Source organism: Aulonocara sp. 'chitande type north' Nkhata Bay, linkage group LG18 (assembly GCF_057382095.1).
Source record: "Aulonocara sp. 'chitande type north' Nkhata Bay isolate Kocher_YH1m ecotype deep benthic linkage group LG18, A_spYH_male_GT1.1, whole genome shotgun sequence".
Lineage (NCBI taxonomy): Eukaryota > Metazoa > Chordata > Actinopteri > Cichliformes > Cichlidae > Aulonocara > Aulonocara sp. 'chitande type north' Nkhata Bay.
Genome location: NC_141361.1, coordinates 30,773,815 through 30,790,200, shown reverse-complemented (window position 1 = coordinate 30,790,200; position 16,386 = coordinate 30,773,815). Strand labels below are relative to the sequence as shown.

At 42.3% G+C, this 16,386-nt stretch overlaps 1 protein-coding gene across 1 annotated transcript; it reads left to right on the top strand.

The window, feature by feature from the left end:
• The first annotated feature begins 5,906 nt into the window (after positions 1-5,906).
• LOC147308981 (uncharacterized) lies at positions 5,907-8,631 on the top strand. Its single transcript, XM_086273301.1, has 3 exons — positions 5,907-6,806; positions 6,853-6,949; positions 8,579-8,631. The coding sequence occupies exons 1-3, from the start codon at positions 5,907-5,909 to the stop codon at positions 8,629-8,631; spliced, it is 1,050 nt and encodes a 349-aa protein (XP_086129427.1).
• The last annotated feature ends 7,755 nt before the right edge of the window (positions 8,632-16,386 follow it).

Here is a 16,386-nt window from a genome sequence, read left to right as displayed (position 1 = left end):
AAATACTTTATAAAAAAAAGTTGTATATGACCTCATGACGATAAATCTGTTCATTGTGATTTCTTTTATGGATGGATTTTGCCCTAATACTTTTGTTGTTAACTGATAATTATGTGACAGAGCTTTTAAAACAGAGTACCACATAAGTAATGCAGTGAGTAAATAAGTAAAGTAATGCAATGTAAATGGTAAAGGGACTGGTTTTTATATAGTGCTTTTCTACTCTATCTGAGCACTCAAAGCTCAAGTATCATTGACACTAGAAAAAACACTAGAAAGATTCCACAAGATATTGTATGAAATATAAATAGAAATCACAAAAAAAAAAGTGTTACATGAACAGCAATATGGGTTTAGACTGAAAACAACTTCAAGCCATGCACTGAAAGTCTTTGTTGATAAGGTTTAACTTAAAAGTTTGTATAGAAATAACCTAGTGTATTAGTCCTTCCATTACACTAGGTTATTTCTATAGAAAAACAAAAAAAACCTTTTACACTGTTGATCATGAATTATTTTAATTGTAATTGATTATTTAAAAAATACACATGTATGGAATCAGAGCGGTTTCACTCTGGATGAAACATTATGTTGAAAACTGAAACCAGTTTGTTCAAATTGAGAACGTTAAGTCATAATTTTAAACTACGATATGTGGGGTTCATCAGGGATCTGTTTTAGGACCATTGTTGTTCTGTGTAATTTCCAGAACGCTACAAACAGTAGTATTTATAGATGACACCAGCCTTCTGTGCTGATGTGGAATCAGCTTCTGAATATACTGAAAAATTAATGAAGTAAATTAAAGAACTGTTTTAATTACATTAAATTAACACTCAACTTAAGCTCAGCTAAATCCATGATATTTTAAAATTATTATACTTTCACCACCAAGAAAACTATAAATGATGCTGAAATAGAAAAAGTGACTGAAATTAAATTTCTTGGGTTGATAATAAAAAGTAAACTATGCTGAAAACCACATATCAACTACATTAAAAGATTAAGATAACATTAAACGATAACATAAACCAAAACACAACTTACTCATATTCAATAAACCTGTGCATTTTGTGTTGATAAAACACGATTGAAACATGTTCAGATGAAGTAAGGTGAGCTCTTGGAATATTTTAATCCTTCACAATTTTGTCATTTTATTTCAACACTTTTCAATAACTTTTACCCCAGTACTACTTGGTCACTTAAATATTACATGTTGTCTTCATATTAGATAATGTTCAACAAAGTCTATAGTCTGGATACCATAAAAATTGAATGGATCTCAACAAGAACAAATTAAGTTGTTGAGTTTCGTACAGATCCTACATGATTTAATTGCGTTCAAGATAGAAACATGAAATTTTTGTGTTCAAATTACAAGGTAGACTTTTTAATGTAACAACCACCCAATTTACCTTTTTCGGTATACCAGTAAAAGTAGAGGCGGCCGCTTGACTTGACTGAGATGGATGCCTTCCTCAAACCACGGTCCAAAGCGTGCGAGACTAAAATCCCGAGCGGTGTCAATAACATTGCTATATTATTGACCTACTTCACTCGAACATGATATGAACAATTTAATCTACCCTCTCTGCATATCATGTAGTACTACACTATATAGTTTCACTTAACTATAAAGCACGAGGCAATTGTTTTAAATACACGCAAGATGCTTGCATAAATCCAAGAGATAGCCAATCCTAGTTTTTCAGTGTAGATTGTACAGTGTGTGACCTGTTTCACATGATGAACTGACTGAAATAGAGTTTGTGGTTATTTAATATGTCAGGCTCCTTCCATCCATCCATCCATCCATCCATCCATCTGTCATGATCCGGAGTCCGTGTTTGTTTAGTTTATTAGTTCAACATATCAAAGCATTGAACCCAAATCAAAGGCGAAACAGAGGTTGTTGATTGTCTTGCTTCTACTTTTGTCAGGAAATGTGCAACCAAATCCTGGCCCTGAACTGCAATATTCCCAGACTCCTTCTGATTTTAAAATAATGTCTGGTGTCAAATATATTCATCTTAATGTGCGCAGCCTACTACCGAAGATGGACATGGTCAAAATTTGGGTTAAATCTACAGATGCAGATGTTGTTATAATTTCTGAAACTTGGTTAACTAAATCTATTACTAATGAAGACATTAACATATATGGGTACAATGTATATTGCACTGATAGGCCAAAAAAAGGAGGCGGTGTAGCTATTTATGTCAAATCAAGATTTAATGCTTCGATTGTTCTGTCCCAATCGATATGCAAACAAATGGAGTTTTTGGCCTTGAATGTAGATATTGCTAATACTTTTTCGATAACCATTGCTGGGTGTTACAGGCCACCATCTGCTTCAAAAGAGGCATTATCTTCATTAAAGCACCTTTTGGCTAAACTAAATTATACTGAACTACTAATGGCTGGAGACTTGAACTGGGACTGGCTAAATGCAACTTCTGGTGAATTTAAAGAATTCTGCGATTCAATTAATCTTACCCAGCTAGTCTATCTTCCTACCAGGCCAAATCTTAAATGCCCTGAAAAGTCTACATTAATTGATTTGGTTTTAACAAATGTACCTCATAAATTCTCTTCACTTGGTGTTTTCTGTAATGACCTAAGTGATCACTGTGTTGTTGCTGTTTGCAGAAATGCTAAAATTCCAAAATGTAAGCCACGCATAGTGTGCAAAAGGAATCTTAAACAATTTAATGAACAGGCTTTTCATCATGATTTGTCATTAGTTAATTGGGAAAAAATCGGACTATTACCAGATGTAGAGCTAGCTTGGACATATTTTAAGGAAAGTTTTATGGGAATTGTTAATAAACATGCCCCCTTACGAAAAGTTAGAATTAAAGGTCGAGAAAATCCTTGGTTTTCGCAGACACTCGCAGATAGCATACACAAGCGTAATAGAGCATGGGACAAGGCGAGACAAACAGATACTTCCACTGATTGGTCTGTTTTCAAACAGCTTAGAAATAAATGTACTTCTCTTATTAAAAAGGCCAAATCTGAATACTTTTTGTCTGTCACCACTGAGAACCTCAATGATCCACAGAAATTTTGGAAAGTAATCAAGTCTTTTTCCGCCAATAAAATGACTCAAACCTTTCCTAAATCTGTTGTAAAAGATTCAGTCTCAATTAATGATAAAACTGAAATTTTGAATTGTTTTAATGAACACTTTCTATCAGTGGGTTCCTTGTTTGCTTCTGCAGAAACTTTTTTAACAAATACTTGCCCAGAACTCTCTATGTTTTCTGGAGACTGTTTTAACTTTGTACCTTTTAGTGTTTATGAAGTGCATAAAGCTTTAAAGGCTTTGGATCACAGAAAACCTCCTGGTCCAGACTTGATGGAACCTTATTTTTTGAAGTTGGCAGCTGATTTTATTGCAGAACCACTCTCAATTCTATTTAATTTTTCAATTAAAACCAAAGAAATTCCATCGGTTTGGAAATCAGCTTTCGTTTTGCCTTTATTGAAAGGAGGTGATCCATCGGTGTTGACTAATTATAGGCCAATATCAAATTTGTGTGTTTTATCCAAAATCCTGGAATCTCTAGTTTGTGACCAGTTGAAAGAGTTTTTGTACTCTAATGATATTGTCTCCAAATTTCAGTCAGGCTTCAGGAAAAAACACAGTACTAACACTGCCACCATGAAAGTGATAAATGATATTATTGTGGCACTTGATAAGAAATTGTACTGTGCGTCACTCTTTATTGACCTCTCAAAAGCTTTTGACACTGTTGATCATGCAGTCCTAAAAAACAGACTGCTCAGCCTTGGATTGTCAGAACATGCATTAGCGTGGTTCTCAAATTATCTGAAAAATAGAACCCAGTGCATTAAACTTGAAGGTCTTTGTTCTAAATTTGTTGCTGTCCACAAGGGGGTGCCACAGGGCTCAGTTTTGGGTCCCCTTCTGTTCCTTTTATATATCAATGACTTGGGTCAAAATGTCTCAGACACAAATTTGCATTTTTATGCTGACGACACAGTTATTTACTGTTATGGATCATCTCTTGCTCAGGCCATTGAAACTTTACAGAAAGCCTTTGTTGCTTTCCAGCATTCACTTATTCAGCTAAAATTAGTTCTCAATGCTGACAAGACTAAGCTAATGTTGTTTTCCAAGTCAAAGAAGGTCCCGGAGCCTATTCCAGTGGTGTCCACCCTTGAAGGAAATGTCATAGAGATAGTTCATGAATATAAATACCTTGGTGTCTGGATTGATGACTCCTTCACCTTTAAACCACATATACAGAGACTAGTAAAGAAACTGAGACTTAAACTTTGTTTTTTCTTCCGTAATAAACAGTGCTTTTCTTTTGCAGTAAAAAAACGTCTTGTCACTGCAACCTTTTTATCTGTGTTAGATTATGGTGACATTCTGTATATGAACGCTTCTTCTTCATGTCTTCTAATGTTGGACACGATGTATCATGCTTCCTTGAGGTTTATTACCAATTGTAAATACCTGACCCATCACTGTGATTTGTACTTAAGAGTAAAATGGCCTTCTTTGGCCATTAGAAGACAGAGGCATTGGTACACTTTTATTTACAAAGCTATGCTTGGATTGCTGCCTCCTTATATTTGTACTTTGGTCACAAGGACAAATAGTGGTTCTTACTCCTTGCGCTCAAATGATCAGCTGCTGTTGTCTGTTCCCCTTGTCCGCACAGAGCTGGGTAAGAAAGCCTTTGTCCACTCTGCGCCTTTTTCGTGGAACATGTTACAGAAAGACTGGAAACTAACTGAATTGTTGTCTTTAAATGTTTTTAAAACTAAACTCAAAGGCCTACAGGCTGCCTCAATAATGTGTAATTGTTTTGTGTAATTTTAACTTTGTTTGTTCGTATGTATTTGTCTTGAAATGTGCTGCCTCTTGGCCAGGACTCCCTTGAAAAAGAGGTCTTTGATCTCAACGGGACATTCCTGGTTAAATAAAGGTTAAATAAAAAAAAAATAATTAGTATTCTGTGGTTTTGGTTACCTTGGGTGTTTATACTCTTCTGTTTCATGGTTCATGTTCCTATGTTCTGTGTCCCCCAGTCTGTGTTTAGTTGGTGTGTTATGTCATTGCGTGTATGTGTTTCCTGTCTTATTGTGAAGGTCTGCGTCTTATGTGAGTGTTTCAGTTTGTCTCCCTACTCTTGTCACGTGATCACTCCCAGCTGTGTTCCCACCTGTATGTAATCTCCCTGTGTTCTCTGAGTGTATTTAAGTTGTGTCTTCTGTCATAGTAATTGCTGGTTCGTCTGTGTTGTTTCCCCTCGGTCTCCCTGCGTCTTCCCGTATGTATTTCTCCAGACCTCCCTGCATCCTCGTTTCTGGTTTGTCTTATTAGTTTACCCAGTTTAGGTTTCCAGTTTCATGTTTTGTCGCCACCGTTGTTTGTACTTACCCACCTCTGTGAATAAACACTCACCTGCACCAGAGCTGCCGCCTTTTGGTCCCTTTCTACAATTCCACACGGCTTGCCCCGGCAATCCGTGACAGTACGAACCAGCCACCATGGACCCGAGGAGCTCCGGGACGACGTTACATATAACGTGGAGATTCTCCTCGGGCTGTGGCTTGAGGACCCTCCAGAGGAGCTTCGCCGCGCCGTGGAAAGTCGGCTACAACGGCTCTTTTCCGGCCTGCCATGGCTTCTAACTTCGCTTCCTCCGACCGTGCAGGCTTTTCTCCGGCACACACCCCACCTTCTCTCAGCCACTCCTGCCTCGCTGCCCGACTCGCCGGATGTGATCTTGCCCGGCCCATCGGAGCCGTCTGCAGGGAAGAAACGCCGATCGCGCCGCAAGCGCGCCACCCCACAGCCGGACGTTCGGGCTTCTAAATCGCCGGCTGTGGTGAGTGAGGACTCTTTTTCATTTTCGGACTGCATGACTGTTCATTCAGGGGCTGCGTTTTGTGTGGCGGATGTCAACGCGAGCTGCTTATCGCCTGTGCAGCTACCGGCAGCTCGGTTAGCTCCCCCGCAGCCATTCTCAGCTCAGTTAGCTTCCCCGCAGCCAGTGCTCCTCTCAGCTCAGTCTCCTGTGCCTCCTTCAGTTCAGTCTCCTGTGCCTCCTTCAGTTCAGTCTCCTGTGCCTCCTTCAGTTCAGTCTCCAGTGCCCCCTTCAGTTCAGTCTCCGGTGCCCCCTTCAGTTCAGTCTCCGGTGCCCCCCTCAGTTCAGTCTCCTGTGCCCCCTTCAGTTCAGTCTCCGGTGCCCCCCTCAGTTCAGTCTCCGGTGCCCCCCTCAGTTCAGTCTCCGGTGCCCCCCTCAGTTCAGTCTCTGGTGTCCCCCTCAGTTCAGTCTCCGGTGTCCCCCGTAGCTCCAGTGCCGCCTGTAGCGCAGGCCCCAGTAGCTCCAGTGCCGCCTGTAGCGCAGGCCCCAGTAGCTCCAGTGCCCCCGCTACCCGTAGCTCTGGCTCCAGTATTACCAGTTTCACTCATTCACTCCATGCAGGGAGAAAGTCTAATTTCAACTCAAGGTGCTTTTCATAGTTTAGCCGCCATTGGCACAGTTTGCCGCTCCGGGGCTTCCCCAGAGGCTAGGTCTCAGTCCCCAGCTAATTCTGGACCCCTGAAGTTTAAGCAGCCACCTGAGAACTGCACCATGTCAGCGTTGCCTGGGCAGAGCCAGTGCTCAGTGCATTGCCAGTCGCCTTTGTGTCAGCTAGTGGCCTCCATGACTGCTGGCTTAGTGATGACTTCTGCTGGAGGGTCCGTAGGACCGCTCCGGTCTTCGTCTCTAGTCTCCGCTGGAGGGTCCGAGGGACTGCTCCGGCCTTCGTCTCCTGTCTCCGCTGGAGGGTCCGAGGGACCGCTCCGGCCTTCGTCTCTAGTCTCCGCTGGAGGGTCCGAGGGACCGCTCCGGCCTTCGTCTCCTGCCTCCGCTGGAGGGTCCGAGGGGCCCGTTCAGCCTCCTGCCTCCGCTGGAGGGTCCGAGGGGCCCGTTCAGCCCCCTGCCTCCGCTGGAGGGTCCGAGGGGCCCGTTCAGCCCCCTGCCTCCGCTGGAGGGCCCGAGGAGCCCGTCCAGCCTCATGCCTCGTCTGCTGGAGGGCCCGAGGAGCCCGTCCAGCAGCCTTCCTCGTCGGCTGGAGGGTCCGAGGGGCCCGTTCAGCCACCTGCTGCAGCTTCATCATCATCCTCGCCTGCTGCAGCGTCATCATCATCCTCGCCTGCTGCAGCATCATCATCATCCTCACCGGCTGCAACATCATCATCATCCTCGCCTGCTGCAGCATCATCATCATCATCATCAGCCTCGTCTGGTCCAGCCTCAGAGCCTTCAGCCTCGTCTGGTCCAGCCTCAGAGCCTTCGTCCTCGTCTGGTCCGGCTTCATCCGAGTCTTCGTCCTCGTCTGGTCCGGCTTCATCCGAGTCTTCGTCTTCGTCTGGTCCGGCCCCGGCCTGTGCTTCGCCTGGTCCGGCCCCGGCCTGTGCTTTGCCTGGTCTGGCCCCGGCCTGTGCTTTGCCTGGTCCGGCCTCTGCCTGTGCTTCGCCTGGTCCGGCCTTTGCCTGTGCTTCGCCTGGTCCGGATCGCCATCGCCTAACTGAGTTTTGCCAATATGTGACAGTGTTTTGTACAATTAAAAAAACTGCAATTATGTGGATAACTCAGACAACCACACACAAAACAAACAAAAATAAAACAAGAATAAAACAAAAGCATTTTATCTGAAACCAGAAAAAATGAAATGACGATCATTTAGTAGCTGCTTTAGTAGCCACAGTTTTGTGGACAAAAAAACAACAACCTTGAAGTCGCCCTAAAAATTAGAATTAGAATTAGAATTCAACTTTATTGTCATTGCACATGCACAGGTACAGGGCAACGAAATGCAGTTTGCATCCATCCAGAAGTGCTTAGTGATATAGATATATTACAATATATATTAGCAATAATATAGATATGTAAGTATATTACAGAAATGGGTCTATTATGGTATGTTATAATGTACACGGTATGAAGTATGTTGTGAATATTCTATAACTATAAGTATGTACAGGCTGTAGTGAGTACAAGCTATGTACAGGATATGGACAGGATATAAATATGAAAAACTATACAGAATATGAAAAAATACTGCACTAACAGAAGCAGTAGAAATACAACAAAGGGAAAAGGTCAGATAATTATTGAATATGATCGACTTCCCCATTTGTTAAGCAGATGTACCAGCGGATAACATAATGTACATGTCAGGATGGAACAGTGGGAGATCCATGGCCTCAGAGGTAGAGTGGGAATGAGGGAGTGAGAGAGACGTGGACATGGATGCGGAGAAGAGAGCCGACAGTGATGTAGATGCATCAACCTTTGCGAGAAAGAGCGACAGAGAGCTGCAGATGGGAGAGGTGAGCGAGAACACAGGTGTAATAGATTTCTGGTGTCTATATTTCATGTTGAAAATTGGCCGGTACATCCAAGCGGTTTGATCTATGAGGGCCGTCGTCTTAAGAAAAAACCTTAGTAAATGTGTAATTTCTCCCTTGATGGAACACAGGCAAAAGGCTATTCTTCTTATTCCCCTCTCTCCAGCTTTTTCTTTCTCCCTCTCTTTCTAGGTGGTTTCCGCACTCCCTCCATCCCTCCCTCCTCCCCTCTTCATGCTCCTTGATGTCTCCATTTCATTACCGGCCCTCCATCTATCAACCTCTCCTGTTTTCCTTTTTTTAAAGAGTGACTTTCCTCACACACAGTTTTGGACGGGGGCAGTGTGACTCGGGGGGTACTCGCCCCCATGGTGACTGCGACTGTTTCCATCCATGTGCGAGCTTTGTTGTGTTTCTACAACCTTTTCCTCTATAGCTGCTGTCTGTTTATATATTTGCTTGCATGCACATGTCCACACATGCAAATATGCGCTAGTCTCTGAGTAAGTGTCTGAATCCCAGCATTTGTTTCTGTGACCCTCTCTGTGACCTCTGCGCAGTCAGAGGAGCAGTTTATGCGCCACACAGACTTGATGTCAGCAGTGAATAGAGACAGAGCAGCAGCATTATCAGAGGTGCAGATGTAAAAAAATAAAAAGGGGGGGTGGGACGGTGGAAATAAATGGGGCACGAGGCCTGAACGGTGCTGCACTACTGATGTGTAAAAGATAAAGAAGGTCTCAGCACTGATCTACGAGCATGACGAGAAGGAAAGGTGGAAAAAAAAGTAAAATACACAAATACAAGTAGACAGAAGCAGGTGGAAAGAGGAAGACATCTCACTGTAAAGGTGGGAGGGTTTAAAAAGCCACTGGAGAAATTTCAAGATCACAAGTTTTCCAGCATAGAATGTCTTTCAGTACACCCCATCGTATGAAACCAAAGCAGGCTAAAATGGATGTCTATTTATGTATCTGTGATTAAAAAAAAAAACCTATTCTACCCTGCATAGCGAGTACCTTTCAGTTTTGCATTTGCAGCCTAACATTTTTATTTAAAACATCTGAGTACTAAAATAAATCACATTGCAGAAATACCATTTTGAGCGGTATGGTATGAAGTGCTTAATATTTAAATGAAAGATTAAACTAACAGAAGCGTAAACAGGGGTAAAACTTTCAAAAGTGCAATAAAAAAGAAAACAAATATGCCAATTAAGAGCTAAATCTTTTCAGTGGTGAATGATAAATGAACAAAAGCAGTCACAGATCACATTAGAATGAAGCTGCCGCCACCGCTGGTTGGTGCTGATTGTACTACTAATAATGTGAGATCAGTTGTCTCTATCAGCGGTGGGCAGGGCAGGCCTTTTAATCATGGTCTAAGGGGTGCCGAGCCTCTCTATCATCATTGAACTGTGTCCAGGGCTAATTGTGGCTATATTTCACTGTCCCTGTGGCCTGCACACCGCAACGATCTCCTGGCCTGCTGCAGAGCCGCACACACACATCCTGCACATATAGCGCTGAGAGGGCTACGAGGGCTGCGAGGGCTGGGGATGGAAAAAGAACACCAATTTACACATCTTCAGTTTACTTGTAAAAGCATAGAAAAGTTCAGGACACAGGGACTACAAGAAGGAAGTTCTCTCCGTTTTCTGAAAACAAGCTTTTTCTTTTTTCCCCTCCAGAGTTAAACTGCTGTTAATAAACGCATCCTGCAGATGTTTCACAATAAAACCTCTCTCGAGGGGAGTGGGGTGATTGCATCTCATAAACACCTGGAGAGTGTTTAATGGGGAACAGACTGAGGAACAGCAGCGAGAGCAGATTAATACAGCAAAGGGAGCTGAATGGCAAATACAATGAGCTGAGGTAAAATATCAAAAATATGAACTCCCCTTTTATTCCTGTGGTGTCAGATTCATTGGCATCAATGTCCAGGGGCACCTCAATAATTTTTTCATAGGGATGGCCTTATGGGGGCCACTAAAAGTATTGAGTTGGCACCCCAAAAATAGAATTCCAGTTTTATTATGCTGTTGTCAAATATAGGTTACTCGTTTTCCTCTCTCTTGTGCTCATGTTTATTAAAATTAGTACCACCATAGGACAGTGTTGTCAGGGGAGGCCACTGGGAGGGTCCAGCAAATTTTGGGGTTTGGCCCCCCTGGCCCCAGCTCCCCTTGGTGGCGCCCCTGTCAGTGTCTATTTCGGGGTGTCTTTTCACTCATTTGTTTTCTTTCTCACTCACTAGGTTTAGTTGCCAGAAGCACTTGGAGCTTGGTACCTGGTGTGTCAGTGTGTGATGTGTGTACTCCTGATTCCTATGTGACTGTATGTGATGATGATTTGGGATTGAGACCATGCTAAATATATACACTTAAGATACACACTGAAACAGCCCTAACCCGCTGATGCATCCACTCCTACTACACCCCAGATGGTGTGCTGTGGTATCTGCACCAAAGTGTTTGCAACGGATCTTTGAAGTCCTGTAAATTGTACTTGTTGTGTTCTTCAAATCATTCTGGAACTGCTTTGTGGCAGCGCTTATTATCCTACTGAAAGAGGCCACAGCCATCAGGGAATGTCGTTTCCATTAAATGGTGTGCATGGTCTACAGCAATGCATAGGTAGGTGTTACAAGTCAAAGTGACAGCCACATGAATGGCAGGACCCAAGCTTTCAAAGCAGAAAATTGTCCATCGCATTCCCTTGCCAGCTTGCCAACTTCCCATAGTGTATCCTGGTGCCAGGTGTTTCCCTGGTAAGTGATACATGTGCACCAGGACATGCCCATGATGTAAAAGGAAACTTGATTCATCAGACCCGGCTACCTTCTTAAATTGCTCTGCCCAGTTCTGATGGTCACAAGATACTGTGTATGCACTGTTTGAGCTACAGTAGTTCATTGTAGTAGTTCATCAGACCACACAGGTCAGCCTTGCCCCCCCCCCCCCCCCCCCCCGCCCCCGCCCCCCATATGCACTAATGACTCTGTCGCTGGTTCACTACTGATCCTTCCTTGGACCACTTTTGATAGATACTGACCCCTGCAGATTGGGAACACCCCACAAGAGCTGCGGTTGTGGAGATGCTCTGACCCAGTAGCCTAGTCATCACAATTTTGCTCTTTCTCAAACTTGCTCAAATCCTTAAGCTTGTCCATTTTTTCCTGCTTCTAACATCAACCTTGGAAGACAAAATATTCACTTGCTCCCTGATAAATCTCATCTACTAACAGGAACCATGATTAAGAGAGATAATCAGTGTTATTCACTTCACCTGTCATTGGTCTTAATGTTATGCCTGATCAGTGTACATCATGCAGGTCTCTCCTGACAGCCTCTCAGAAATAAAGGCCTAGTTTTCAATTAATTTCGAGCTAGCTACAGACTAAAGAATTTATGGTACCTCAAAAAGTATTAATTGTGCAAATTAATAATATTTTATTACTCTCTAACAGCTGGTTTAATAGACATATACTTATGCACACGCACGTACACACACACACACACACACACACACACACACACACACACACACACACACACACACATCCACACACACACAAATAGAGGTAATATTTTTCCTTGCTTTTTACTCTCCCCCTTTCTATAATCACTCCATGTTTCCTCTCTGCCTTTCCCTCACCTCGACACCAGTGGGTCACCTCTGCTGCAGAAACTTTTAATTAAAGTTAGAGCTGCCACAACTGGACAGCTGAGAGGTGTCGGTTGGGGGGATGATGAGTAGATGGATGCTACTTCACGTCTACCTCTGAGCCAATCCTTTCCTCTCTCCTTTTCTATTCATCTCATAATTTTGTTCCTTCTCGCTCTCCACGGTGGAAGCAATTTCCATGAATTTGACTTAATGGACGAGGTTGTGTCCCTAATATGCAACAATGGATTGACACCCAGACTAAAAGTGCTGCCCTGAACCTCACGTCTGTGTGTTCCATAATCATTTTCACACAGACACACATACAAACACTTACACTTCTACTCGTTGAGTGTTTGGACTTGTTTGTGGAAACCAAATCATATTTGTGGTAATGTACACCTCTTTCTGGATGTGTATTACTCTAAGTAAGGAGTGACTTCCCAGAGTCATTAAGCAACTAAAAGCACTACACCATGTTAGCTAAAACCTCTTGAATAAAGGGCTTAGCTTCTTTGTTTACACTAATGTCCAGAACGGAAATGTACACTGTATTTTTTTTCAGTGTGTAAGTAAGAGACACATGTAGAACAATTTTCTCTTTGCTTAAGAAAATGTTCAGATTAAGGAAGGAAGACAAGCCTGAAAATCAGCTTCACCTAAGGAATCAGATCTGAGTAGAACATGGCCATAACACAAAAGTACCTACAGCCTATCTGGTAGCACTCTGTCATCGCAGACGACTTTCTGTGGTTTCCAAAGAAATTGCGGTTACTGTACACACACGCGTTTGAGTGTGTGAGTATACATGTGGACATGCTTTGTGTGTGCATGTGTGATTACATTTAAATCCCCCTTGTACTTCCCTGTAGTGGGTCTTGTTTCAAAAACATCCTCTAACACATTTGCACACTAGAGGAGCACACACTTAACACGGGCACCTGACGCCAAAAACGCTGGGCCAACATTAGTGGCCAAAGCACATTATGAAGTTTAAAAAGCCACATAACAGTGTTAGCAAACGAGAGGTGCTCGACAGCTCTCAGCAGAGAATGACATTAGGTTGTTAAGGGAAGATATAGGATATAGGGTCAGCTCAGACCTAATGCAATAGTTCCATGGTTGCATTTGATATATACGTTGAAGGATTCGTTGGTTGCTGTAATCGTTCTTCTTCCTGTAAGAGTCAGCCTTTAAATGGCGAAGGGGAATTAATCTGCAAGCTTTACAAAATCTGAAGAAAGACAAACAAAGGAAAGTTTAGCTCAAGGAAATAAGAGGCAACATACAGTTTCTAGAAATAAAAAAAAACCCTCCTCATTCAGGTAATTTAAAAAGCGTCCTGTATAAACAATAGGGCAAAAGAACATTATAAATTTGACCAGGCTAAACAACATTTTTTTCTCAGGCGACCCTCCTGACAGAGATAAAGTGAGGGAGGGGCCACATTTTATATAAATATTATACACATAGAGCTGCGCTATGCTAAACAACATGAGTTTTGGTACACTTCAAACGGGTCCTTGTTTCAAAAACCAAGAAGTTTCTCAGAAAAAGACTGTTGGCATAAACCTTCCACTTTAATGCTAAGTCCCCGTTTCATTTTTATTTTTACCATTATTTCTCTATTGTCTGCCTTCTCTCTTTTTTCTTGACAGCAACCTGGGGTTGTTTAGTTTCCCTTTAAAGACATCTAGAGATGCCTGAGTTGGTAATCAGGCCGTATTTTGGCCAGGTGTGGTCTACATCCATATTATGTATGGTTGTACTTACGCACACTAATGCTTTGAATAAGAGTGCATGATCACAATGTTAACATTTAGAAGGCAGCATCCTTACATTTAATATTTTGCACTAGATACAATTTGAAGCAAAGTCTGATGGGAATGCAATTAGTGTTGCAGATATTTGGTCATAAATCAAGTTGTGACAGATTAAAATTTTGACCTGAATGTGACACTAGATGAAAGGTGAAGGATTATAAAAAGAACCACTTAAACTGAAATTACATTTTTATATTAAGATAATGGTTTTCCCAGTAACATGAACAGAACAGCATAACAGTTTTAATTTTGGGCTGATTTAAGTTCAGGCTTGGTTATTTTGATTGAATAAAGTTCTACATAATAACACTTAAGAGATCAGGACATGGCTGAATGGCTGGTGTACAAATTACAAGATCAGGTTTTGTATACTGAGTCACATCAACAGTTAGCATAAACACAAATGTTTGAGGTCAGGGAAAACTATAATTTTAGTTAAAAGTGTCCGCTGCTGTCACATATCCCAACTTGCCTATGCCGTGCTGTGATGCTACCTCCCCGGCGAAGGCATCGGGGTAGGCGCAGTGGTCGGCTGGTTAAACTCAAGCTCTCTTTGGTGCACCATCCCTCTACCGTCAAAGCAATACATAGATTATTTCCTGGTGTTTTTGTGTACCGACGTTTCCTGGACCCTGTGGATTCCTGCCTCATCCCCGTGGTCTGCCAGGATGATGTGCCGCTCCTCCGTGACCCCTGTCCTCCTCGGCTCAACGTGCGCCGGGCGAACCTCCGCAATCTGAGGCCGCTGTGTCGGGCTTCCTGTGCCGCTGGGGCTTATACCTCATCCCCGGCTCCTTGGGCTGGTAAACGCCAGATCGCTGGTGATCAAATCTTTATTCTGAATGAGTTATTCACCTCCTGGAAACTGGACTTCATGTGTGTCACGGAGACTTGGCTCAACACTGGTGAGTCCAGTATTTCATCCGAACTTTTACCAGCGGGTTGTTCCTATTTTAACACACCGAGGACATCAGGGAGATGAGGAGGTACGGCGGTACGGATTTTAAATGTAAACAGTGTTTTTTACAGCCCTCATTTTCCAGCTTTGAGCTCACATGTATAGCACTGCACAGCACTCTTAGAGGCTTTTAATGATATCCAACTTTCCTGTGATTCTGGTAATCATGTTGTTCTTGTCCTCCTTGACCTAACAGCTGCTTTTGACACCACAACATTTTACTGACTTGCTTGCACCATCTTGCAGGCATTCGTGGCTTTGAAATGGTTTCGGTCTGATCTTTCTGACAGAACTTTTAGTGTTAAGTTTTTAGAGAATGAGTCCTCCTCTGCCACTCAACCTCTGCCAGGGCTCAATTTTAGGGCCTCTGCTTTTTTCATTATATTTACAGCCCCTGGGAACCATCCTCAGAAGGCATGGAATATTCTTCCACTGCTATGCTGACGACTGTCAGATTTATCTGCCTCTGAAGCAGAAAGAGGCCTTCTCTATTAAGCCACTTCTAGCATGTCTAGACGACATTAAATCTTGGATGTCCCTAAACTTTCTAAGATGTAATTCAAGCAAAACTGAGGTGATTCTGTTTGGTCCTAGTGGAACCCTCTGATATTGATTTGGGACCCCTGGCAGAGTATTTTAAATCTGTTGTTACAAACCTGGGTTTTAAGTGATTTTAAATTAGACAGTCAAATTGGGGCTACTGTAAAGTCCAGTTTTTAGCATTTAAGGTGCTTGGCAAAGATAAGACCCATTTTATCTCGGCCGCATTTTGAAACAGTAATCCATGCTTTTATTTCATCTCATTTAGATTACTGTAATGCACTGTATTGTGGAGTTAGTCGGTGTCTTCTCTCTCGTCTGCAGCTGGTCCAAAATGCTACTGTACGACTTTTAACCAGAACTCAAAAAAGAGAGCACATAACTCCCATCCTTGCTTCACTCCATTGGCTGCCTGTATATCTTAGAGTTCATTTTTAAATTCTCATGTTTGTTTTTAAATGTTTAAATTGTCTTGCCCCAATTTACCTCTCTGAGCTTCTGCATCCTTACTCACCCCCCCCAGGTCTCTCAGGTCAGCTGACAAGCTGCTCCTGGAGGTACCCAGGTCCAAGAGAAAGCTCAGAGGGGACAGGGCCTTCTCTATTGCTGCTCCTAATCTTTGGAACAATCTTCCCCAGCACATTAGAGAGGCCCTCTCACTGTCCACTTTTAAACCACTTCTTAAAACCCATTTTTACTCCTTGGCTTATGACACAGTCTGACCCTGATTTTATTGTTTTAATCTAATGTGATAATTTTATTGTTTTAAATGTAATTCTAATTATCATTTTATACTATTTTATTATTGTTTTTGCTATTTGTGCCAATTTTCTTATTTTAAATGTCATTTTAATTATCATCTTATTTTTTAAAATATTTTGTCTTTATTTTATATTATTTCTATTTGTTTGTTTTTTTTAACTTGTTCAATGTCTCATTTCTGGCATGTCAAGTGTACAGCACTTTGTGTTCAGCTGGGGGCTGATCTGAAAGTGCTATATAAATAAATTGCTT

Excerpts from the sequence above, each read along its gene's own strand:
- LOC147308981 (XM_086273301.1), top strand. The coding sequence starts at position 5,907 with ATGACTGTTCATTCAGGGGCTGCGTTTTGTGTGGCGGATGTCAACGCG. Across the intron at positions 6,807-6,852 it reads TGCTCCGGCCTTCGTCTCCT|TCTCCGCTGGAGGGTCCGAG; the intron begins GTCTCCGCTGGA and ends CTTCGTCTCTAG. Across the intron at positions 6,950-8,578 it reads CCTCCTGCCTCCGCTGGAGG|GTGGTTTCCGCACTCCCTCC; the intron begins GTCCGAGGGGCC and ends CTCTCTTTCTAG.